We start from the raw sequence: 26,014 nt of genomic DNA, 5'->3' as shown, positions 1-26,014 counted from the left end.
CATGTGAACCTTGTGTTAATGAAATTGATGACAGTTCATACAGTTCTTTCAGACCAGCAGCTTTGACCACAAGAACACCAGACAGTGGTCAGCACGGAATGTCCTGCAGTTACCGCAGGAGAAGGACTGGATGGACACAGTGGAGTGGTTCCCTGAGCAGACCGTCCAGACCATCTGGCAGAATGCCTCATCACCAGATCTCAACAACAGGCACCAAGACCTCACCTGCCTGGCGGCGAGAGGTACCTCCCAGTCTGATCTTTGCTGCATGCCTGCTGACGTTTTTGTTGCATTAGGTTTTTACGAGATGGGTTGGTAGCTCCTCCACTCGTAGCCGGGCTTAGACAGTCCACGGCCTCGTTTTCTTATCTGTTGTCTGTTTAATGTGCTTTTGATCCAAAACTACACATAGAAAGGGCCAGAATTTCCACTGAACACATTCAGCAAAACCATGTTGATTTCCTGAGCAAACACGAGGAAATCTGCAGATGCTTTAAATTCAAGCAACACACACAAAATGCTGATGGAACACAGCAGGCCAGGCAGCATCTATAGGGAGAAGCACTGTCGACGTTTCGGGCTGAGCCCCTTCAACAGGACTAACTGAAAGGAAAGCTATTAAGAGATTTAAAAGTAGGAGGGGGAGGGAGAAATGCGAAATGATAAGCGAAGACCGGAGGGGGTGGGGTGAAGCTAAGAGCTGGAAAGGTGATTGGCAAAAGGGAAACAAAGCTGGAGAAGGGAAAGGATCATGGGACGGGAGGCCTTGCCAGAAAGAAAGGGGGAGGGGGAGAGCACCAGTGGGAGATGGAGAACAGGCAGAGTGATGGTCAGAGAGAGTTAAAAAAAAACAAACAACTAAATATGTCAGGGATGTCATATATGTCAGGGAAATATGGTAAAAAGGGGAGGAGGGGCATTAACGGAATTGAGAGGTCAATATTTATGCCACCAGGTTGGAGGCTACCCAGATGTTGTTCCTCCAACCTGAATGTGGCTTCACCTTAACAGTAGAGAAGTCCATGGATAGACATATCAGAAGGGGAATGGGACGTGGAATTAAAATGTGTGGCCACTGGGAGATCTTGCTTTCTCTGGTGGACCGAGCGTAGGTGTTCAGCGAAACGATCTCCCAGTCTGCGTTGGGTCTGACCAATATATAAAAGGTCACACCGGGAGCACCGGACACAGTATAACACACCAGCTGTCCTGACGAAGGGTCTCGGCCCGAAACGTCGACAGTGCTTCTCCCTACAGATGCTGCCAGGCCTGCTGTGTTCCACCAGCATTGTGGGTGTGTTGTGTGATTCCCCGAGTCTGCAGCGCGCGTAGTGGACAATCGCGGTACTGCAGGGTATCAGCAGCTCCCCGAAAATGAAAGCATTCTGAATCAGGAAGTGCCGGGAGTTAACATGGCTTCGAAAGGAGAGACCGAGAGTTTGAGCGAGCAGGTAAATTGTTCCGTCTGCCTGGATTTCTTCACCGATCCGGTTATACTGGAGTGCGGACACAACTTCTGTCGCTCTTGTATCACACGGTGTTGGGAAATGGAAGAGAGAAACCCCTGCCCGGAATGTAGAGAGGAGTTTGCTGACCGCACCCTCAGGGTGAATCGCGCCTTAGCAAATCTGGCTGAAAAAGCTCGAAATCTAAACCTGAATCCGAAAGGGAAGGAAAGTAAACGTCACTGCGAGGAACATGAGGAAGAATTGAAGCTGTTTTGTGAAACGGACAAGGCACTGATCTGTATGATCTGTGCAGTGGCGGAGGAACACAGAGAGCACTGCTTCAGGCCGATTAAAGGAGCTGTTAAAATCTACAAGGTAAAAACTAACGTTAGTTTAATACTTAAATATTTCCTTTGTCCTATATATCATCACACGAGCCTCAATAACTAACAGATAACTCTCTGGAACTTCTGCCACTTCCAACGGGATTCTAGCGTCTCTCCGCCCCACAGTCCACCTCCGCACCCCGCTGCTCTCCGCTCTCTATTCGGATCGAAGTCCGCGTCCTGTATCGCCCTGATCCACTTGCTCCTCCCCACTGATCTCTCTCCTGGCACTGACACTTGCAAGCGGGACAAGTGCTACACCTGACTCCTAACCTCCTCCGTCGTCACCATTCGGGCCGCAAACAGCCCAGTTCCTCCCGTTTCTTCCATGGTCAATTGTCCTCTCGTATTAGATTCCTTCTTCTGCAGCCATTTACCTCTTCCAGCTTCTCACTTCATCACCCTCACCCACGTTCCCCGTCACGTTGTCTCACCCGTCACATGTCAGCTGGTTCTCGTCCCCAACATTTTTATTCTGGCATCTGTCCCATTCCTTCCCAGTCCTAATGAAGGGTCTCATCCCGAAACACCGACTGTTTATTTCCCCTGAATAGATGCTGCCTGACTCACTGAGTTCCTCCGGCATTTTGTGTGATAATCGGGTTTGATCACCTGTTTATTTTGATGCATCTTTGTTTCTATTTCCTTCACTCTCTGACTTCCAGGATCATCTAAAATCTTCCTTAGACTCTCTCACAAAAAAGAAATCTGACTTCCAGGAAAAGGAGCAGCAACAGAAAGAGAAGATTTCCGAAGTTCAGGTGAGGCTTCCTGAGCGGAATTTCTGATATTACTGTCGGGTTTTGCTCCCTTTAGTGCCGAATAGCAGAGTATCCCAGCTCCAGTGACCTGGGTTCGATCCTGACCTCTGCTGCTGTCTGTGTGGAGTTTGCATGTTCTCCCTGTGTTCATGACAGTTTCAGACACATTCCAAGGACGTGCTGGATGAATGGTTAATTACAGTTAACCATGTGAAGGTGGGGAGAGTGATGCGAATCATCTGGGAGTTAATAGGTCACCGAGGGAGAATAAGTTTCAGAAAAATGTGAGGGGAAGTGGTTGACGGGAATGTCTCAGAAGTAGTATGGACCGAACAGTCACTTTTATGTCATAAGCAAATACAACACAGCAATGCAGTAAACTAATCATCACCTTTCATTCGACAGAAACAGTCACACAGCGTTCAGACCCACATCACATCCCAGTTTGCTGAACTGCGCCAGATTATCACAGAGAAAGAGCAGAGTTTACTCAGGGATCTCAGGACGGAAGAGGAGAGGATTCTAAATCCAATGCGGAAAAATCTTCGACTGATTCAAGGGAATATAAAGATTATTCAGGAGGAAATCACTAAGTTAAAGGAACAGATGGATCAAAAAGACAGTGTGATGTTTCTCAAGGTGAGGGATTACATTTCAATATATTTCTGTCAAATTGAGCTAAATGAACAGTGCGGTTCAAATAAATTTGAAATAAACACAGCACAGCGGCCAATTCTACCAGATCAATTGCCGCTGCTGGTGTCCTCACACAGAGTTTTCTCCTTGCATGACGAACCTCCAATCACTCCGCTAATGACATTCTAAATATCGGAGATTGATATTCGATCCTTTATCAGCAATATACAATATTTAAGCGATGACATTTCAGCATAATAAATCGTAAATTAAACTGCAATTAATCGGTCAACAAAAGATAAGGCCTCTGCCAGTCCCAGGCTCAAAACAGCCCCGAGCAAAGTACGAATACGTAACTTATTCCCTTCACTTTTACCATGTCCCCACTCGCCTGACCGGTTATCGTAATAAACACATAACACAGAATACAACGCAGACAGAAAACAGACGTGTTGCTCCTACACACAGCATTTACAAATGGCAGTAAACTGTTTCTCACCAGACAATTGATGCAATTATTCAGGGTTGTTGTTTCCCCAAAACTGGTCTTCCACAAGTTCTGTACATCCCCGGACAGAATGCAATATTCTCTGAAATTATTTACTCCGATCATAACACAGAGCTTCTGATTGTCTCCTTAATTACCACATTAAATATCCTCTAAAATTCCATTAATACCCAGTTCCAGTCACAGGCTGTGAGTGTGTCTGGTGCGGTGGGTGTGCGGTCAATGAGTGAGAAAAAATAATTTGACCCACACATCAGACTTATCCTCCATATCCAGTTTCCATCAGATTACGGAATCTTTCACTGTCTCTACTTTTTCGAATTAGTTTTACATGGGATTGTGTCCCATTCTCCGTCATGAGCAGGCCATTCAGTCCATCTTCTATCAATTTCCCCTCAGCCGCAATCCTCCTGCCACCTCCTCACCGCACCCAGCAACAATGCCCCAACTCCCTGGTTCCTCACGTGTTTATTCAGCCTCCCTATTACATTCATTCTCTGCTGTTCCATTTCAACTACTACTGTGGCACTGAGTTCTACAGCCTCTTCACTAAATTTCTTGTGGGATTTATTAAAACCTCCTGGCATTTTAACTTTGACTGAAGGTCTCCCCATAAGTAGAAACATAAAAACAAAGAAAACCTACAGCACAATACAGTCTCTTTGGCCCATAATGCTGTGTCGAGCATCTACTTACTTTAGAAATCACCTCGGGTCAGCCATAGCTCTCTATTTTTCTAAGCTCCATGTACCTGTGTAGGAGTCTCTTGAAAGACAGTATCGCATCCGCATCCACCTTCGTTGCCGGCAGCTCATTCCACCCATTCCAAAACACTTACCCGACATCTCCACCGTGCTACTTCCAAGCACCAGTGTCCTATCGTGTTCGCCATAATGAGGTACTTTTTCCACCTTCGCGCAATCAAATCCATCACTAATCTTCAATTCTCCCATTTTATCATTCTCACCTCTGATCCAGATATAATGCACAGCCCGTCCTGTCTCTCCTGTCAGTTCCATCCTCTCAGTAATGGTCTAACTTTCAGCAACTTTCCCTGTAATTTTCCCCGTTGTTCTATATTGCTGGTGTGTGCTTGTGACTGTGGGAGTGGGAATTTTCAACACCTTTTAATGATCTGGATGAAATTCATGATGTGGACAGAAAGTCTAATCAGATTCGTGTTTTATTATTTCAGGAGGAAGCTCATCAGAACAGGAGGTAGGACATGTTCTTTACTCTTACCCTGTATGGATTTGTGAAATATTTCAAAATTCCAGTTCATCACCAGCAGTTTAATATTTACAGAATCAGTGACAATGTCCAGGAATTGTCTGTGACAGATGAGGCCCTACCGGTTGAAAAATTTGAGCACCTCTATTTGTTGAAAACAGTGCTGAAAGAAACACTTGATGCTATTAACCGAGGTAAAACTTACAAAGATTCATTTCTACTTGTTTATGAGACACAATCAAGTTACATCTGAGGCAAAGATTGGCTGTAATAATGGGCTGAAAGGGAACTGAAGTTTTTTTCCACATCAACGGCACCGACCGGGTGGCATCTCTGTCGCACGGTCAGCTGGAGATGTCAGACCCCTGAACACTCCAGCACAGGGTCACAATACAACCAATACACGGGACTGGCAGATAAACCACTGTGTCCTGATCCCAGGCAAATGCACTAACGCACCAAGACATGCGCTTGAATCCTACCACAGGAGTTGGGAATTTAATACTGACTTGATGATATTGTAGGGAATAAAAGCGGGTATCAGTGTGGTGACCGGGATTGTCAGGGAAATACACAAGTCCTTCGTGCACTGTGAGTGCAGACTCTGAACGACACAGGTCTTCACCCCCCCCCCTCCCCTCCTGAACCCGCAACTCTCACTGATGTCAGATGGAGAAGCGGGGAGCTATAGTGACAGGTGACTCAATCGTCAGGGGAACAGACAGTAGAATCTGTGGATGTGAAGGGGCTACCTGAATGTTATGTTGCCTCCTGGGTGCCAGGGTCAGTGATGTCTCGAATCGTGTCTGCAGCATTATGGAGAGGGAAGGTCAAGAGCCAGATATCATTTTGCAACTTGGTACCAATTACATAGGAAGTAAAAGCAAAGAGGTCCTGAAAATAGAATTTGGATAGCTTGGTAGAAAGCTCAGAAGCAGCACCTCCATGGTTGTAATTTATGGATTGCTGCCTGTGCCACGTGCTCATGAGGATGGAAACAGGATAATTTAGCAGATTAAAGATGGCTGAGAAGCTGGTGCAGGGGGTATGTTTTCAGATTTTTGGATCATTAGGATCTCTTCGGGAAGAGGAATGACCTGCTCAAAAGGAATGGGTTGCACCTGGACCTGAGGGAGACAGATTCTCAGAGAGGTTTAAACGAATTTGTTGGGGGTCGGGTAGGGAATTGGAGTGAAGGGATAGGACTGACGGTAAAAAATTGAAAGATAGGGTGCAGTCAGACTGTCAGATAAGGCGGACAGATGAGAGGACAAAATGGCAGCCAGCAGGGTGACTATCAGTGCATTAGAGATGCAGAATTAAAAATGGTAGCAGATACAGTACACAAAGTGTTATATCTCAATGCATGGAGTATGAGAAACAAGGTGGATGATCTTGTTGCTCGATTACAGATCGTCAGGTATGATGTTGTGGCCATCACGGAATCGTGGCTGAAGGATGGTTGTAGTTGGGAGCTGAATGTTCACGGTTACACAATGTATCGGTGGTATAGGAAGGTCGGGTGAGGGGGTGGTGTGGCTCTGCTGGTAATAGGACATAGGATTGGAAGATGTTGAATCCTTGTAGGTTGAGGTAAGGAACTGCAAAAGTAAAAATGACACTGACATTAGTCATATACAGGCCTTCCAACAGTCAATGGGTTGAGACCCACAGATTACAACTGGAAATAGAAAAGGCTGATGGAAAGGACAATGTTATGATCATCATGGGAGATTTCAACATGCAGGTCAATTGGGAAAGTCAGGTTGGTAAAGGATCTCAAGAGAGTGAGTTTGTTGAATGCAATGTCATGGCTCCAGTAGGCTCGGGGAGCAGCTCCACTAGATACGGTGTGATGTATTGAACCAGAGGTGAGTAGTTAAAAGAAACCTTAGGAAGCAGTGCTCACAACGTGACTGAGTTCAACATGAAATTTGATAAGGAGAAAGTAAAGTCTGACATTGCAGCATTTCAGAGAAGTGAAAGAAATTACAGTGGTGAGAGAGGAGTTGGCCAAAGCAAATTGGAAGGAGATGCTGGCAGGGATGAGAGCAGAGCAGAAATGGTGTCAGTTTCTGGGAAAATGAGGAAGGTGTAGGATAGATGTATTCCAAAAATAAATAAATACTAAAATGGCAAAATAGTAAAACCGTGGCTGACAAGGGAAGACAAGTGATTGTGAAAGCAAAAGAGAGGACATACAGCTAAACAAAAATTAGTAGGAAGACGCAGGATTGGGAAGCTTTTAAATAGCAACAGAAAGGAACTAAAAGAATGATTGGGTGAGTAAAAATAAACAAGAAATTGATTTGAATTGAATTGACTTTGTTACTTACATTCTTCATATACATCAGCATGAAAAATCTTTACGTTAGGTCTCCATCTAAATGGGCAATGTGCAATTTATAGTAATTTATGATGAATTATATGTACAACATGCTGGTCAATATAACACAGGAATATAGTTGTGTCAGCATGAGTTAATCAGTCTGATGGCCTGGTTGAAGAAGCTGTCCCGGAGACTGTTGCTCCTGGCTTTTATGCTGCTTTACTAGGATGTTACCTGGGTTTTTACTAGGATGTTACCTGGGTTTCAGCAATTAAGTTACAGAGAAAGGTTGAACAAGTTAGGTCTCTATTCATTGGAGCGTAGAAGGTTGAGGGGGGATTTGATCGAGGTATTTAAAATTTTGAGAGGGATAGATAGAGCTGACGTGAACAGGCTGTTTCCATTGAGAGTAGGGGAGATTCAAACCAGAGGACATGATTTGAGAGTTAGGGGGCAGAAGTTTAAGGGAAACACGAGGGGGTATTTCTTTACTCAAAGAGTGATAGCTGTGTGGAATGAGTTTCCTGTAGAAGTAGTCGAGGCCAGTTCAGTTGTGTCATTTAAGGTAACATTGGATAGGTATATGGACAGGAAAGGAGTGGAGGGTTATGGGCTGAGTGCGGGTAGGTGGGACTAGGTGAGATTAAGGGTTCGGCACGGACTAGGAGAGCCAAGATGGCCTGTTTCCGTGCTGTGATTGTTATATGGTTATATGGTACCGTATCCCGGATGGTAGCAACTGGTACAGTTTGTGGTTGGGGTGACTCTGATCTCCAATGATCCTACAAGCCCTTTTCACTCTGCGGTCTTTGTAAAACAAGTTAGCAAATGATATCAAATTATTTTTCAAGGATTGTAAAGAAATAAAGCAGAGGTGAGAGTGGATATAGAACAGCTGGAAAATGAGGCTGGATATATAATAACACCGGATAAAGAGATGACAGATAAACCAAATATTTTGCACCAGTCTTCACCGTGGAAGACACTAGCACTGTGCCCGGTGTTGAAGAGTGCGAGGGAAGAGAAGTGAGTGCAGTTACTGTTACAAGGAAGAAGGAGCTCAAAAAGCTGAAAGACCTAAAGGTGCATAAGTCACCCGGACCAGATGAACTGCACCCTAGTGTTCTGAAAGTGGTCGCAGTAGAAATTATGGAGGCATTTCAAATGATCTTGCAAAAATCATTGGACACTGCCATGGTGCCAGAGGACTGGAAAATGGCAAATGTTACTTAGCTCTTTAAGTAAGGAGGAAGGCAACAGAAAGGAAATTATTGACCAGTTAGCCTCATCTCTGTGGTTGGGAAGAAATTGGAGTCAATTGTTACGTATGTGGTTATGGAATACTTGGTGACACTGGACAAGATAGGACAAGTCAGCATGGCTTCGTTAAGGGAATATCCTGCCTGACAAACCTGTTGGGATTCTTTGAGGAGATTACAAGCAGGATAGATAAAGGGGTTGCAGAGGATGTTGTCAAAGGCCTTTGACAAGGTGCCGTGACATGATGGTGGTAACCAGGTTAAGAGGGCAGGGTATTACAGAAAAGTTAAAGGCATGGTTAGAAGATTGGCTGATTGGTAGGGAACAGCGAATGAGAGTAAAGTTATCCATTTCTATTTGGCTGCCAGTGACTCATGTTCCACAGGGGTCAGTGTTAGGACACCTTCATTTTACGCTATATATCAAGATTTAGCTGATGGAATAAACTATAAGATATAGGAGCAGAAATAGGTCGTTCGGCCCATCAAGTCTGCTCCACCATTCAGTCATGGGCAGATCCAATTCTTCAGTCATCCCCACTCCCCTGCTTTCACCCCATACCCTTTGATGACCTGACTAATCAAGAACCTATCTATCTCTGCCTTAAATATGACTTGGCCTGAACAGCCACTTGTAGCAACAAATTCCACAGATTTTCCACACACTGACTAAAGTAATTTCTCTGCATCTCAGTTGTAAAAGGACGTCCTTCAGTCCTGGTGTCATCCCCTCTCGTCCTAGGGTAGACGGCTTTGTTTCCAAGTTTTCATATGATACAAAGATTGGCGGAGGGGCCGGTAGTGTTGAGGAAACAGTTAGGCTGGACATGAATGAAGAGAATGGGAAGGGAAGTGGCAAGTGATATACAATGTTGGAAAATGCACGGCCATGCACTGTGGTCGTCGAAATAATGTGCAGATTTTTTTTTCAGATGGGGAGAAAACCCAAAAAGCTGAGATGTAAATGGACTTAGCAGTCATTCTGCAGAACACACTAAAAGTTAACTTGCAGATAGAGTCAGTGGTGAGGAAGGCAAATCCAATATTAGCATTCAATTCAAGAGCAGAGATGTGATGCTGAGGCTTTATAAGGCACTGGTGAAGCCTCACCTTGAGTATTGTGAACAATTTTGGGCTCCTCATCTAAGAGAAGATGTGCTGGCATTGGAGAGGATTCATTTCATAAGGATGATTCCAGGAATGAAAGTGTTATCATACGAGGAACGTTTGATAGCTCTGTGTCTGTACTCGCTGGAATTTAGAAAGATGAGGGAGGATCTCCTTGAAACCTTTCAAATGTTGAAAGGCCTAGACAGAGTAGATGTTGAAAGGATGTTTCCCAGGGCAGTGTTTAGGACAAGAGGGCAGAGCCTCAAGATAGAGGGGCGTCTATTTAAAACAGATGTAGAGAAATTTGTGCCAGCAGATGGTGAATTTGCGAAACCTGTTGGGTGTATTTAAGGCAGAGCTTGATAGGTTCGAGATTGAACAGCATCAAATGTTACGGGGAGAAGACCAGGGAGTGGGGCTATGGAGGGAAAAAAAGATCAGCCATGATTGAATGGCGGAGTAGACTCGATAGGCAAATGGCCTAATTCTGCTCCTATGTCTTATGGTGATCAGACCACTACATTGAATCATTGTGAGAATGAGCTCGGACACAACAACAAGCATTTACATGGGTCAAGATTTCATCTCGGGACCGGCACACACAGCATAACCGGCCTGACAAACCTCCCTCACACACATACACAGGAAGGACTGGCAGATTGTAGTCAGAGCCTCAGCAACGTACGTTGTTATTTCCCTCAATAACCTGGAAACCAATCTCTTCAGAGACAGCCATTTAAACAACTCAATCACGTGTGACACATTGACAACACACACCAGACATGTGATGACTCACTGCAACATACAAATGCTTCAACGTGCACCACACTGTCCTTCAATGTGTATTATAGACACCACACGGATACTTACACACACACACACACAAACACACACACAAACACACACACACGGATATACTATCAGAGTGTGACACACGGGCACAGAAAATGGCACAAATTCCCACTTAGGATTGAAATCTGCCGTCCTTATCCAGTCTGTCTGTTCTCTGGCACTGAGCTGCCCTCTGACGTGACGTCACATCAACACTTCACAGACAGACTCCGGGGTGAGATTCCTCAGGAGGATGATCTGGGAGGGTTTGATGGATGTTGAACTCACGGCCCACTTCATAAATTTGCAAGACTAAGATGTTTTCTTGAGCATGGCCCAGTTGTGTGTGTTTACAACCTTCTAACCATTTTCCATCTGTGTACCGGCCCAAATTTATTTTAATATATTTTATATTTACCTGTTTCGACAGCGTCTGAGGGCAAATTCCGTTTACCAACCGCCCTCTCTATGAGAATGTTACCCGATAGACAACTCATAAAAATTTCCCATCTCACTTTCAATCTGAGGCCTCTAGTTCTGTACTCCCATTTCTTGGAAAAAAGAAACTTTATTTAAGGTCCTTATGAATTATTTACCTCGATAAGGGTTCATACCTGAACATCCTACACCACAGCTGAATAGCCCAAGCTTATCCACTCTCTGCTTTTAACCCGAGCCCCCAGTCCTGGTAACATTCGACTGAAACCTCCTGTCCAGTGTAATGACATCCTCCCCATATTCGGGAACCGGAAATGCAGACAATACTCCAAGTGTGGTCTATCATCGACATCAAAGGCCTTGCTGAATTTCATGTGGACAGTGTGGAATAGGCTGATGAATACAGGACTGAAGGTGGTTTTTTAGATTGGGACAAGAAGGGCGGCGAAGCAGCTAAATTCTGAAGAAAGGCAGTTTTTAAAAAAACTTTGCGTACAAGAACGGCAAGTCTGTGCAGGACAGCGCGGAGAGTTTAAAAAGATGACCACCCTATACAGCGGGCAGCGGAGTGGGTGGCAGCAGAGTGTAGGGCTTTGGCTCAACGGGCTTAGGTGGTAACGGGAAGAGGGGAGAGCGAGGAACCGACTCTTTTTCTCCCCTTGGCAAATCGGCCCGACGGACGGGGGAACAGCAGGGCACATTAGCTAACGGTTTAAAAACTGTTTTGCGGTTTGGCGAAGTAAGTGGGTGAGTAGACCTATCTTTCTTTGTTTCATTCCTGTAGAATTAGGTAGTATGTCTGCAGGGTTAGGTAACATGTCTGCAGACCTCCAGCCTCCCTGCTAGCCACATCTGCGTCAGGTACACCGAGATTCGGCTCCTCGGAGACCATGTTAGGGATCTGGAGCTGCAGCTTGATGACCTACTGCTTATTAGAGAAAATGAAGAGGTGATAGACAGGAGCTACAGGGAGGGAATCATCCCCAGGCTACAGGGGTCAGAAAACTGGGTGACTGTCAGGAGAGGGAAGGGAAATGCCCGGATAGTGGAGACCACCCCTGTGGCTGCCCCCCTCAGCAACAAGTATATCGTTTTGGATGCTGTTGAGGGGGATGACCTGACAGGGGACGGCCACGGTGACCGGGTCTCTGGCACTGAGCCTGCGCTGTTGTGCAGGAGGGAAGCAGGGGAAGAGGAATGCGGTAGTCATAGGGGATTCCATAGTCAGGGGAACAGACAGGAGATTATGTGAGCCTGGTAGAGATACCCGCATGGTGTTTTACCTGCCAGGTGCCAGGGTACGGGATGTCTCGGATTAGGTCCAGGATATTCTGAAGGGAGATGACGAGCAGCCAGCTGTCAAGGTACATGTTGGTACCAATGACATAGAGAGGAAAAGGGAGGAGGTCCTGAATAGAGATTTCCGGGAGTTAGGAATGAAGCTGAGAAGCACGACCTCTAGGGTAATAATCTCAGGATTGCTAACTGTGCCACGTGCTAGTGAGGGCAAAAATAGTAGGATCAGGCAGATGAATGCGTGGCTGAGAGACTGGTGCAGGGGGCAGGGCTTCAGATTCTTGGATCATTGGAATCCTTTCAGGGGGAAGTATTACCTGTTCAAAAAGGACAGGTTACACCTGAACCATAGTGGGAATGTTTAATAGAGCTGTTAGGGAGGGTTTAAACTAATTTGGCAGGGGGATGGTAAACCGGAATGATAGAGTGGAGGAGGGGGAAAACAGAAATAAATCTACGATAGTGATCAGTAAGGATGTCAGGAAGGACAGGCAGGTAATGGGGCAAATTTACAGCCACTGGGATGAGTTGCAGTGCAATCAATGCGAACAGTACCAAATACTGGACTTAAGGTGTTATATTTAAATACACACAGCATAAGGAATAAGGTGGTTGATCTTGTCGTACAGCTAGATTGGCAGGTATAATTTTGAGGCCATCACTGAGACGTGGCTAAAGGATGCATGTCTCAGAGAGCTGAATGTTCAAGGATACACGGTGTATCGGAAGGATAGGCAGGTAGGCAGAGGGGATGGCGTGGCTTTATTGGTAAGAAATGATATTAAATCATTAGAAAGAGGTTACATAGGATCAGAAGTGCAGAATCTTTCTGGGTTGAGCTAAGAAATCGCAGGGGTAAAAGGACTGTGATGGCAGTTATATACAGGCCTCCTAACAGCTGCAGTGAGGTGGACTACAAATTACAACAGGAAATAGAAAAGGCTTGCCAGAAGGGCAGTGTTGTGATAATTGTGGGGGATTTTAACATGCGAGTGGATTGGGAAAATCAGGTCGACACTGGATCTCAAGACAGAGAATTTGAAGAATGTCTACGAGATGGCTTGTTGTTGAGCCCACTAGGGGATCAGAGGTACTGGATTGGATATTGTGTAATGACCCAGAGGTGATCAGAGAGATTGAGGTGAAGGAACCGATACTAGACAGTGCGGATTGGGAAGTTTTTAAAAGCTTACTAAAGGAAACTAAGAAGGCCATGATGAGGGAAAAGATTATCTATAAAAGGAAGCTAGCAAATCGTATCAAAGAAGATACTGAAAGCTTTTTCAAGTACATAAAGAGTAAAAAACAGGTGACAGTGGATATAGGACCGATAGAAAATGATGCTGGAGAAATTGTAATGGGAGATAAGGAGATGCCTGTGGAGCTGAATGAGTATTTGCATCAGTCCTCACTGAGGAAGATATCAGCAGTATACCGGACACTCAAGGGTGTCAGGGAAGAGAAGTGTGCGCAGTCACAATTACGACAGAGAAAGTACTCAGGAAGCTGAATATTCTAAGGGTAGATAAATCTCCAGGACCAGATGGAATGCACTCTTGTGTTTTGAAGGAAGTAGCTGTGGAGATCACAGAGGCATTAGCAATGATCGTTCAAAAGTCAATAGATTCTGGCATGGTTCCGGAGGAGTGGAAGATTGTAAATGCCACTCTGGTATTTAATAAAGGGGCAAGGAAGCAAAAACTGAGTTATAGACCTGTTAGCTTGAGAAGTGGTTGGGAAATTTCTGGAGTCAATTGTCAAGGATGAGTTTACGGAGTACCTGGAGGCATATGACAAGATAGGCCAAACTCAGCATGGTTTCCTGAAAAGAAAATCCTGCCTGACAAACCCATTGAAATCTTTTAAGGTAATTCCAAGTAGACTAGACAAGGGAGGTGCAGTGGATTTTGTGTATTTGGAGTTTCAGAAGGCCTTTGACAAGTTGCCACACATGAGGCTGCTAAACAAGATCAGAGTCCATGGAAATACGGGTAAGTTACTTACGTCGATAGAGCGTTGGCTGATTGTCAGGGAACAGAGAGTGGGAATAAAGGGATCCCATTCTGGTTGTCTGCCAGTACTCCCTGGAGTTTAGAAGAATGAGGAGGAGCCTCACAGAAACATGTCGAATGTTGAAAGGCATGGACAGAGTGGATGCGGCAAAGTTGTTTCCCATGGTGGGGGAGTCTAGTACGAGAGAGCATGAATTAAGAATTGAAGGGCGCCCATTCAGAACGGAGATGCAAAGAAATCTTTTTAGGTAGAGGGTGGTAAATCTGTGAATTTCTTGCTGCTGTGGAGGCCAGGTCATTGGGTGTATTTAAGGCAGAGATTGATAGGTATCTGAGTAGCCAGGGCATCAAAGTTCATGATGATACAGTGGGAGAGCGGGACTAAATGGGAGAATGGATCAGCTCATGATAAAATGGCGGAGCAGATACGAAGGGCCGAATGGCCGGCTTCTGCTGCTTTGTCTTATGGTCTTATTTGAATGCAGCAGGAGACGGAATAAGGATCTTTTAGCACAGGTAGAGTTTGACAGGTAGAAACTTAGGCAGGTACGACTTTGGTCGAAGGAATAAAGGCATAGACAATTCTGTAAACAAGGCTAAAATTCAAGAGTCAGAGGTGTAAACGGACATGGTGTCCTTGTGCAGGATTCCCTGAAGCTTAACTTGCAAATTGTGTCAGTGGTAAGATTGGCAAACTCAATGTTTGCTTTCATTTCGAGAGGATTAGAGTACAAGAGCAAGGATATAATTCTGAGGTTTTATAAGGCATTGGTCAGACCACACTTGGAGTACTGTAAGCAGTTTTGGTCCTTCTATCGGAAAGCATGTGCTGGCATTGGAGGGGGTGCAGAAGATTCACAAGAATAATTCCGGGAATGAAAGAGTTAACATATGAGGAGTGTTTGATGGTTCTGGGCCTGTACTCACCGGAGTTTAGAAGAATAGCTGATTTATTATCCACCTCTACCCTATTCTCCCGCCTCCTCCCCATAACTTTTGAGACTCTGACTAATCAAGATGTTTACTTATTAACTTCTGCTTTAAAAATCAAACACAAGAAAATCTGCAGATGCTGGTAATCCAAGCTACACAGGTCCTGATGAAGGGTCTCGCCAGATCTCTCTGACACCTGTCTGGAGAGAGTTGATGTTGGGAGGATGTGGGTGGGTCGAGAACGGTAAGCACAGCCTCCGACTATAGGGATGTCCATTTAGGACAGAGATGAGGAGGAATTCCTTTATCCACAGGATAGTGAATCTGCCACAGGCAACTGTGGAGGCCGAATAATTGAGTATATTTAAAGCAGAGTAACATACACAAATTGTTGGGGGAACAGCAGGTCGGGAAGTTTCTATGGAAAAGAGAAAACAGTCCACGGTTCAGACTGAAACACTTCATCAGGACCTGTGTTGCTTAAGGGTTCCTGCAAATTCATCCCCTGTCCTAATGATGGACTGCGGCGAAAGGGGTTGTGGGAAAGGGGACAAAGTCATCATCATCTGCCATCTTTGCCCCCTCCAGCTTCTCATTACGTCTACACACACAGTTCACCCACAGGCTTTCCACCCCTCCCTCACCTGGTTCTGGTTCAATCTGCCATTCATCTCACCTCTATTGGTTCCCATAATCACATCCTTTACTGTCTCAAACCATCACACTCCCCCACTTCACACTCACAAATGAATGAGAAAATTGTATGACGGGCCTGTTCCTGTGCTGTACTGCTCTGTGTTCTCTGTTCCCAGTTTCGAATAATGAGAGGAGATCTCATGGAAACACAAAATTCTTTCAGGGGTCAACAGGCAGGAGTGAGGGAGCATGTTGACCCTGTCTGATGAATCAGGGACCAGGGGTCTCTCTGCTCTCGGTCCAGCGTCCGCATTTGTCGGTTCACACCACGATGAAGGTTCCTGCCTTTCCCCCGGTCCGGGTACGCGCTGCCCGAGTCTCCCCCCCCCCCGGTCCCGGGAGCCGCGCTGCCCGCGTCTCCCTCGGATGCCCGGGGACTCTCTAATTCTCTGCTTCTCCCCCCAGTCTCTGTCACCCTGGATGTGGAAACGGCGCATCCGGAGCTCGCGGTGTCTGAGGATCGGAAGAGTGTGACATGGACCGGGACCCGGAGGGATCTCCCTGACGCCGGGAAGAGATTCACATACTGGGATTGTGTGCTGGGATCGGAGAGATTCACATCGGGGAGACATTACTGGGAGGTAGAGGTGACGGGGAATCGGCGCTGGTGTCTGGGAGTCGCCGCAGAGTCTGTGGAGAGGAAAAGACGGGTTAGTCTGAGTCCGGAGACCGGATTCTGGGTCATCGGGCGGGTTGTTGACGTGCTATATCGGGATTGTGACGTGTTCGGTCTCACCTCCCCCGAGTCCCGTCTCCCTGCCGGTCCCATCCCCGGGAGGGTGGGAGTTTATCTCAGTTTCGAGTCCGGGACAGTTTCATTTTACAACGCGGAGACCAAGTCCCATATCCACACTTTCACTGGGAGTAAATTCACGGGGAAACTTTATCCTTTCTTCGCGACCTGGGTTGTGAACCAGTGGCTGAGAATCTACTCCGGTTCTGTTTCTGGTCAGTAAACGGGTCGGGTCCCGGAAGCGGCGTCATGAGTAATGTCCCTGTAAATATAAATGTGCGGAGAGTGCAGCTAAATACGTGGCTAAGGAGATGGTGCAGGAGGGAGGGCTTCATGTTTCTGGACAATTGGGCTTTGTTCCCTGGAAGGTGGGGCCTGTTCCGACCCCGGTTTGCCCCTGAACTGGAGATGGACTAACATCTTTGCGGGTAGATTTGCTAGTGCTGCTCTGTGGGGGGTGGGGGGAGGGGGGAGAGGGTAAAAAAGATTTGCAGAGGGAGGGGAACCAGAGTGTTAGAGCAGATAGTGAGGTGGAGGAGGATAAAGGTAATGCGAGGACCGCATGTCCAGACAGAAACCAAAGGTTTGCACATTAGGTTGTAAATTAATTTTCAGAGCTTTAGAAATTGTAGAAAATAAAGATTTCCCAAAAGTTTTTAATGAAGTACATGACCAGAACATTTGTGAAAAAGTGGCTACTTCAGTTTTGTACCTATCGCAATAATTGTCTATGTTAGGAAATATTTTGGATGGTCTCTCCTTTGTTAAATAGTAACAGTGAACAATTTTAAATTGAACTAAAAACTGATTGGCACATATCAAAGAAGAATTGACCATCTTCATTAACAAAGGTCATATTCAGTTCTCTCTCCCAATGTTGTTTAATTTTTAGTGATTAAGGGGATCTGCTTTTTTGCATTTATTTATTTTTATTTTCATTTATATTGTGATGGTCGATTGATGACTTTTGAAGAGTTAATTAGCAAAAATTCTCTCATACACACTTTCTGCAATATCTTAAGGTAAGATAACTTTTACAAAAATAATCATCTAAATTTCCATATATGCAAGAATCTGATTTGTTGGATACTATTTTGAATAAGAATCCTTTAGTAAGAGGTTCCATTGGTAGAATTCATAATCCATTTTTAATACATTAATACAAAAAGATAACCTCCCACCTAAGGTTTATACATGATAGAAATATTCGTTGTTTCAGACATGATAGAGGGGGAGGGATGAAAGGGGGTGGAGTGGCATTACTAGTCAGGGAAAACATCACAGCTGTGCGTAGACAGGACAGCCCGGAGGGCTTGTCCACAGTCATATGGGTGGAGCTGAGGAACGGGAAAGGTGTGACCACACTAATAGGGGTGTATCATAGACCGCCCAATAGTCAGAGAGAATTGGAGGAGCAAATCTGTATAAAGATAGTAGACCGATGTAAGAAACAGGAAGTTGAAATAGTAGGGGATTTTAACTTTCCGCGTATTGATTGGGACTCCCAAACTGTAATAGGGCTAGATAGCTTTGAGTTTTGAAATGTTTTCAGGAACGTTTTCTAAATCAATATATAGAGGTACCTACGAGAGAGGATGCAATACCTGACCATAATGTCATCAGTTTCAAGTTACGTATGGATAAGGATGGGTCTGGTCCTCGAGTTGAGTTTCTAAATTAGATAATGGCCAATTGTGTGGAAATGAAAAAGGATCTAGGAAGAGTGGATTGGGATAAGTTTTTTTTTCCTGGCAAGGATGTGTTCAGTAAGTGGAAGGCCTTCAGAAGCTAACTCTTGAGAGCGCAGAGTTTGCATGTTCCTGCCAGGATTAAAGGCAAAGTTAACAGGCACAGGGAACCTTGGTTTTCAAGGGATATTGGTGATCTGGTTAAGAAAAAGAGACAAGTGTATAGCAGGTACAGAAACATAGAAAATAGGTGCAGGAGAAGGCCATTCGACCCTTTTGAGCCTGCACTTCCATTCAGTACGATCATGGCTGATCATCCAACTCAGAACCCCGTACGTGCTTTCTCTCCATACCACCGGATTCTTTTAGCCACAAGGGCCATATCCAACTTCCACTTAAATATAGTCAGCGAACCGGCCTCAACTGTTTCCTGTGGCAGAGAATTCCACAGAATTCCAGTGTGTATAAGCCTAGTCGATCCAGTCTTTCTTAATATGAAAGTCCAGCCATTCCAGGAATCAATCTGGTGAACCTTCTCTGTACTCCCTGTATGGCAAGAATGTATTTTCTTAGATTAGGGGACCAAAACTGCACACAATATTCTAGGTGCAGTCTCACCAAGGCTTTGTACAACTGCAGTAGAACCGTCCTGCTCCTGTACTCACATCATTTTGCTATGAATGCCAACATACCATTTGCCCTTTTCACCAGCTGCTGTACCTGCATGCCCACCTTCAATGACTGGTGTACAATGACACCCATGTCATGCACCTCCCCTTTTCCTAATCGGCCGCCGTTCAGATAATCTGTTTTCCTGTATAGGCAACAAAGAACAAATGAGTTACCTGAAGAGTATAGAAAATGTAAGAAAATACTAAAGAAGGAAATCAGGAAGGAAAAAAGACATGAGGTGGCTTTGGCAGATAATATGCAGGTAAACTTGAAGGGTTTCTACAAGTATATTAAGAGTAAGTGGATTGTAAGTGACAAAATTGGTCCCCTAGAAGATCAGAGTGGTCGTCTCTGTGTGGAGCTACACGAGATGGGGGAGATCTTAAACACTTTTTCTGCATCAGTATTTACTCAGGAAACTGGCATAGTGTATATGGAAGGAAGGGGAACAAGCAGTATTGTCATGGAACAAACAGAGATTAAAGAGGAGGAGGTGCTTGCTGCCTTACAGCGAATAAAGGTAGATAAATCCCCCGGGCCTGACTTGACGTATTCTCGGACCTTGAGAGAGCCTAGAGTAGAAATTGCAGGGGCCCTGACAGAAATATTTAAAATGTCCTCAGCCACGGGTGCAGTGCCGGAGGATTGGACGTTGTTTAAAAAGGCTCCAATAGTAAACCAGATAATTACAGGCCAGTGAGCCTGACATCAGTAGTACGTAAATTACTGTCTGTTCTGAGAGCTCGGATTTACAAGTATTTGTACAGACAAGGGCTGATTAAGGATAGTCAGTATGGCTTGGTGCATGGTAGATCGTGTTTAATGAATCTTGAAGAGTTTGTCGAGGAGTTTACCAACAAAGTAGGTGAAGGAAAGGCTGCGGATGTTGTCTAAATGAACGTTAGTAAGGTCTTTGACAAGGTCCCACCTGGGAGGTTAGTTCAGAAAGTTCAGACATGAGGTATCCATGGAGAGGTTGGAGAGATTGAAAGAGTGCAGAGATTTACTAGGATGTTGCCAGGTCTTCAGGAGTTGAGTTACAGGGAAAGATTGAACAGGTTAGGACTTTATTCCTTGAAGCGTAGAAGAATGAGGGGGGATTTGATAGAGGTTTACAAAATTATGGGATGTATAGACAGTAAATGCAAGTAGGTTCCTTTCATATAGATTAGGAACGATAAATACGAGAGGACATGGCTTTAGGGTGAAAGGGGAAAGTTTTAGGGGGAACATGAGCAGGAACTTTTTCAGAGAGTGGTGGGAGTGTGGAACGAGCTGCCATCTGACATGGTGAATGCGGGCTCACTCTTAAGTTTTGAGAATAAATTGGATAGATACATGGATGGGAGAGGTCTGGAGGGTTACGGAATGGGTGCAGGTCAATGGGACCAGCGGAATAAAGTTTCCGCACAGACAGAAAGTGCATGGCCTGTTTTCTGTGCTGCAGTGTTCTATGGTTCTATGGAGTGAAAGAAACACGACATGAGAATTGTCGATCGATTAATTTTAACTCGTTCACCGCATCCGTCAACCGAACAGAAACACCGGGGATTCAGCAGCAGTTGGGTCCTGAACTCCCCTGGGTCCTAACGTCCACCCGTAATGAGACAGGTTAAATGGGACAAGTGGGGGCGGTGCTGACCGGAAGACAGTGAAGATTGTTCATTAAGTTCATATGCCATTTCTTTGTCCCCCATTACTACTTCACCAGCATCATTTTCCAGTGGTCTAGTATCAACTCTCATCTCCCTTTCACTCTTCATGTAACTGAAAACTAAACTATTAGTATCCTGATTTATATTATTCGCCAGTTTGCCCTCATATTTCGTCTTGACCATTCTTATGGCTTTTTTCGTTGCCTTTTGTGTGATTTTAAGTGCATCCCAATAATCCAACATCCCACTCACCTTTGCTACCTTATATGCCATTTCCTTAGGTTTAACACAATTATTACACGCCTTTTCCAGCTCAAACTGTGAATTAATTTAAAGTCAGTCCCATAATTTAATAAAGTTTTTCTCTGAAAACTATCTACCCTCGCAAAGATTATACTGAAGACTACATTTGATTTTTCTTCAGCCTTGTACGCTTCACATTGAAATAGTATGTGTTTCGACGGTTTCATAATCACAAAATGTACACGACACAGAAGGAAGTTTTCCAATTAGATATAAGGCATAATGAAGCATAATGTGCAGACATCTAAATCAAACGTTATATATGAAAACAAGAACACACACAAAATGTTGGTGGAACACAGCAGGCCAGGCTGTGTTGTTGTTTTGTTTGTTTTGTGTGTTGTTGTTTGAGTTTCCAGCACCTGGAGATTTCCTCGTGTTTGCTTTATATGTGAAATACCGTTTGAGGAGTTTTCAACAGTCAATCGGACCTACTGCCAGAATGACCTGTTTAAGGTTCATCAAAACCGTAATGTATTCCGAGCAAATTATAAGGACCGATTTCCTCCATCCACTGTGAGGCTAAACGGTTGGCAAAGAATTCTGCTTTCTATGCTGATAAATGACTATAAGTAATTTCTTTATCATTACCTGCAATTCAGGCACACAATAACAGCCACACCAACATCCCCAGCTAACATATTTTGATTTATCTGTAAAAATGTTACTGTATGATAATAACATTCATTAATATATTGATGAACCAACAGACTCTCAGGCAGAACCGAAGCCGATCGTGTCTCCTACAATCAACTGAAGCCATTGGAAAAAACAAGGTGGGGTTACAGAGAAAGCTACAGTGGGAAACATTGTATCATCAAATACACTCATATTCCCAGCGTGGAAAGAACACAGCCACCCAAAACAAAAAAAAAAAACACTCTTCTTGTGATGTCCCCAACCGTCCTCCAGCACACCTTTAACAGGAAGATCATTTCCTTGCCCCCGCAAATTAATCCAGTATGTTGACATCAACTTGATCCTCTGTTACTTTGAGGACAATTGTCCCATTGCAATCAGTAAAGCCAAAAGAGGAAACGACATTACTGCACCAGAAAACAATCTTAAAGACTGTAATTGTATCACATACAAATATTTTTAATTTGAGGATGAAGCTGATTCATAAACCACACGGCGATAATCAAGAACAGATCAAATTAAACAAATATAATTGGTCAACAAAATTTTCATTTTGCACCCAGGAATACGCACATAGATGCCTGAGGAGATTTGAAGCTCCTTTACATTTATCAAATATTTCACTGATAGGTGCTTCCATGTCAGCTTATTATCCATCCACGTACTGAGAAATCTTACCACTGACACTTCCTCAAGATAGTTATCATATAATTTAAAATCAAGTGCAAGTGTATTAATGCTGTTTGTAAACCACGTAATGTGTTTTAACGACTGAAAGCTTAAAATACTCATCAATCTGTCCACTGTTTGACCTATTAATTGTAAATTGCAATTAATACCTCTAATCTATAAAGCTACGTCATCTGTATATTGTGATTTACCCATCTCAGAGAAAATATCATTAATCATAATATTAAATAATGAAGGGCTACAAATACTGCCTTGTGGCATGCCATTCTCTATTACGTACAAACACAAACATAACATGCCGACCCGTACTTGCACAGCCCGTCCAAATAAATAAAGAACCTCAGAAAAACTATACGATTCCCCCTCACTCCCAATTTCCATAATTGAATCAAAAGTCCTTCCTTCCATATCATTTCCCTTTTCAGCATCAAGAAATACTGCTATTACAACATCTTTATTTAATTCTGTTCCCCGAATATCATCTTCCAAACCTAAAACTGAATCTAATGTCATTTTACGCTTCCAAAATCCACTCTAATAAAACACTTTATCATCACTCATTCCAAAATATAACTCGTGCTTGATTACCATACATTCCATAAGTTTACATAAAGACATTCACGATATAGGCCCTTAACTAGAAGGATCAAATGGGGATCTGCCACGTTTTAGACTAGGCACTACTATTTCCATTTTCCATGAGGAAAGTAGATGCACAATTCAAACATTTAATATTTTCACAAAAGAGAATTATATACAATTACAATTTCAAATATCACTCTTTCCTGGGGACACCTGACCTGCATTATTAATAGACTTCTTAAATTCATACAAAGAAATCTCTCCATCAGTGATTCTGTCATTGCTACAGCTGACTTCCAGCATATCAGGGTATTCACTGAAAAACATATCCCGACATTGTTTAACATCTTCACTTAAATTATCCTGATTAAGAATCTCAGCAAATGACCCAGCCAATAACACAACCATCCCTGTTTCAGTAATAATCATTTGGCCCTCATTAATCAACACAATTCCCCCCATTTTCTAAATCATATCCTAAACTATTCCAAGTTTGATATCCCTTCCAATATTATCTCCATATAACTCCAGTAAATCACCTACTTCCTCACCACGGCCTATGCCGTTTTATTGTTAATAATGTAACTCGGAGACTGATGCACCATCACATAAAAACTCACATTTCTCCCATTTTGCTTTCTGTCCCGTTATAAATCCAAATCCAAACTCATGAAGACAGGAAGGTTGACTGACGTTCACATAAACTAATCACCCTCCGAGTTCACATTTGAGCGACCAATGACTGCAGGGGTCAGTGTTAAGTCTGAGCTACGATAGGCTGGAGGAAATCGTCCCATGATCAGCCCCTCCTCTTCCGCTCCATTGCCATGGCGGAGATCAGCGAGTCGCTTCTGTCGGTGTCGCCGGCCTTGGCGCCCACAAGGACGGGTGTGATTCCCCTTCGCGACTCGGTGGGTCTGTTTCGATGACGTTTGTGGTGGCTAACGAAACATGCTTTTACAGGGAGCGAGCGAGGAATAATGTCAGCAACTCCCCGGGGAAGAGGCGCTGGCTGTCCACTCTATCTATTAACCTTAATATCAACTACACCTCTATCATTTCCCCCCTTATCCTCCTTCTCTCCAGAGAGTAAAGCCTTAGCTCCTTTAATCTCTGATCATAATCCATACTCTCTAAACCAGGCAGCATTCCGGTCAATCTCCTCTGTACCCTTGCCAAAGCTTCCACATCCTTCTTACAGTGAGGAAACCAGAACTGGACAGAGTACTCCAAGTGTGGCCCAACCAGAGTTTTATAGAGCTGCATCATTACATCGCGACTCTTAAACTCTATCCCTCGACTTATGAAAGCTAACAACTTATAAGCTTTCTTAACTACTCTGTCTACCTGTGAGGCAACTTTCAGGGATCTGTGGACATGTAGCCCCAGATCACTCTGCTCCTCCACACTTCCAAGTATCCTGCCATTTACTTTGTACTCTGCCTTGGAGTTTGTCCTTCCAAAGTGTACCACCTCACACTTCTCCAGTTTGAACTCTATCTGCCACTTCTCAGTCCACTCCTGCATCCTATCGATGTCCCTCTGCAATCTTTGACAATCCTCTGCACTATCCACAACACCACCAACCTCTGTGTCTTCTGCAAACTTGCCAACCCATCCTTCTACCCCCACATGCAGGTCGAGGAATCAGGAAAAATCAGGAAAAGTAGGGATCCCAGAACTGATCCTTGTGGAACACCGCGAGTCACAACACTCCAATCCGAATGTACTCCCTCCACCTCAACTCTCTTTCTGCCGGCAAGCCAATACTGAATCCACCTGGTCAAACATCCCTGGATCCCATGCCTTCTGACTTTCTGAATAAGCCAACCGTGAGGAACCTTATCAAATGTATTACTAAAATCCATGTAGCTCACACCCACTGCACGACCGTCATCTACATGCCTGGTCACCTCTTAAAAGAACTCCATCAGGCTTGTTAGACACGATCTGCCCTTCAGAAAGCCATGCTGACTGTCACTGATCAGACCATGATTCCCTATAGGCCAAAAGATCTTATCTTTGTGAATCTTGTCCAACAGCTTTCCCACCACAGATGTAAGGCTCAATGGCCTATAATTATCTGGACTATCCCTACTACGCTTTTTGAACAAGGGGACAACATTCGCCTCCCTTCAATCCTCCGGTACCATTCCCGTGGACAATGAGGACATAATGATCCTCGCCAGAGGCTCGGCAATCTATTTCCTTGCACCAGGCGGGGGAACACATCCTCATTGGTCCTTTTTGCACTATTTGTGTATTTTTTAATTTATTGTAATTTTGTCTTTTCTCTACATAGCAGCTGTTAGAAAAAAAAGCAATTAGAAAAGACAATGATGTTAAAAACCAGACTCAGAATGCTTAAAGGAGATTTGCTTTTCAAGTTTTGTTTTACATTCCAATAGTGGTGGGTGTCTGGAGTGAATATCGGGAGGTGGTGGAGTAAGATGTGATAGATGCTATTAGATACCACGTGAATGTGAACCGAATGGAGGGATGTGTCCCTTGTGCAGGCAGACGGGATTGCTTTAGTAAGGCATGAAGTGACCAGTACAGTGGGTTCAGAACAACACAGTGAGCAGGAGGGCCTGTTCAAGAACAAGTACAGCAAGCAGAGCAGGTAAACTGGATAAAGTGATCCCACTCAGAGAACTGACTGTGACGTCAGTGGATATATGCCGGCATCACAGTTCTCTCACCAAAGATACTTCACGGCTGGATAAAATGAAGTTTGTGATGTTTATAACCAATGTGGTGAATTGTACTGATCAGAGATCTCATCCTACTGAGGAAATTAAAATTATTGTGAAAGCTGCAGAAAGGTATTTTGGTGTAACTGGTGTTTTGTGGGAAGCTTTAAATGAAGTTTTGTGGGGTATCTGTCTCGCAGTCTACTTGTGAACATATATAATAGTATTAAAATATATCACGGAAATGCAACAAATCTGATTTATAATGGTCAAGACTTTAAGAAGTTTATTTCTGATTTGTCAGACTCTTCCGATGTTATATCTGTTCAGGAAACCTTCACATTTTAAGTTTTTATTCCTGTGCAGGATTATATTGTCGTTCGGCTTGACAGGTTAGTTGGTAGAGGGATGGTGTTGCCAGTTTTATAAGGAAAGGGGCCGGGTACAGAGTTGTGAATGGGAATAAAATGTATGATGCACTTGCAG

General features: G+C 44.2%; 1 protein-coding gene across 1 annotated transcript; it reads left to right on the top strand.

Annotated features, from left to right (window-relative positions):
• The first annotated feature begins 1,407 nt into the window (after positions 1-1,407).
• LOC132385784 (E3 ubiquitin-protein ligase TRIM39-like) lies at positions 1,408-25,733 on the top strand. Its single transcript, XM_059958008.1, has 8 exons — positions 1,408-1,823; positions 2,500-2,595; positions 3,001-3,234; positions 4,935-4,957; positions 5,045-5,163; positions 16,279-16,523; positions 21,635-21,700; positions 24,878-25,733. Exons 1-8 carry the CDS (start codon positions 1,413-1,415, stop codon positions 25,001-25,003), a joined length of 1,320 nt encoding a protein of 439 aa, XP_059813991.1. The 5' UTR covers positions 1,408-1,412; the 3' UTR covers positions 25,004-25,733.
• The last annotated feature ends 281 nt before the right edge of the window (positions 25,734-26,014 follow it).

This window comes from Hypanus sabinus (genome assembly GCF_030144855.1).
Source record: "Hypanus sabinus isolate sHypSab1 chromosome X2 unlocalized genomic scaffold, sHypSab1.hap1 SUPER_X2_unloc_21, whole genome shotgun sequence".
NCBI lineage: Eukaryota > Metazoa > Chordata > Chondrichthyes > Myliobatiformes > Dasyatidae > Hypanus > Hypanus sabinus.
The sequence above is the reverse complement of the archived record's forward strand: the minus strand, read 5'-3'. Positions and strand labels throughout refer to the sequence as shown.

Coding starts and splice junctions, on each gene's coding strand:
- LOC132385784 (XM_059958008.1), top strand. CDS start 1,413: ATGGCTTCGAAAGGAGAGACCGAGAGTTTGAGCGAGCAGGTAAATTGT. Junction 1,824..2,499: donor GAGCTGTTAAAATCTACAAG/GTAAAAACTAAC, acceptor TCTGACTTCCAG/GATCATCTAAAATCTTCCTT. Junction 5,164..16,278: donor ACTTGATGCTATTAACCGAG/GTAAAACTTACA, acceptor TTCTCCCCCCAG/TCTCTGTCACCCTGGATGTG.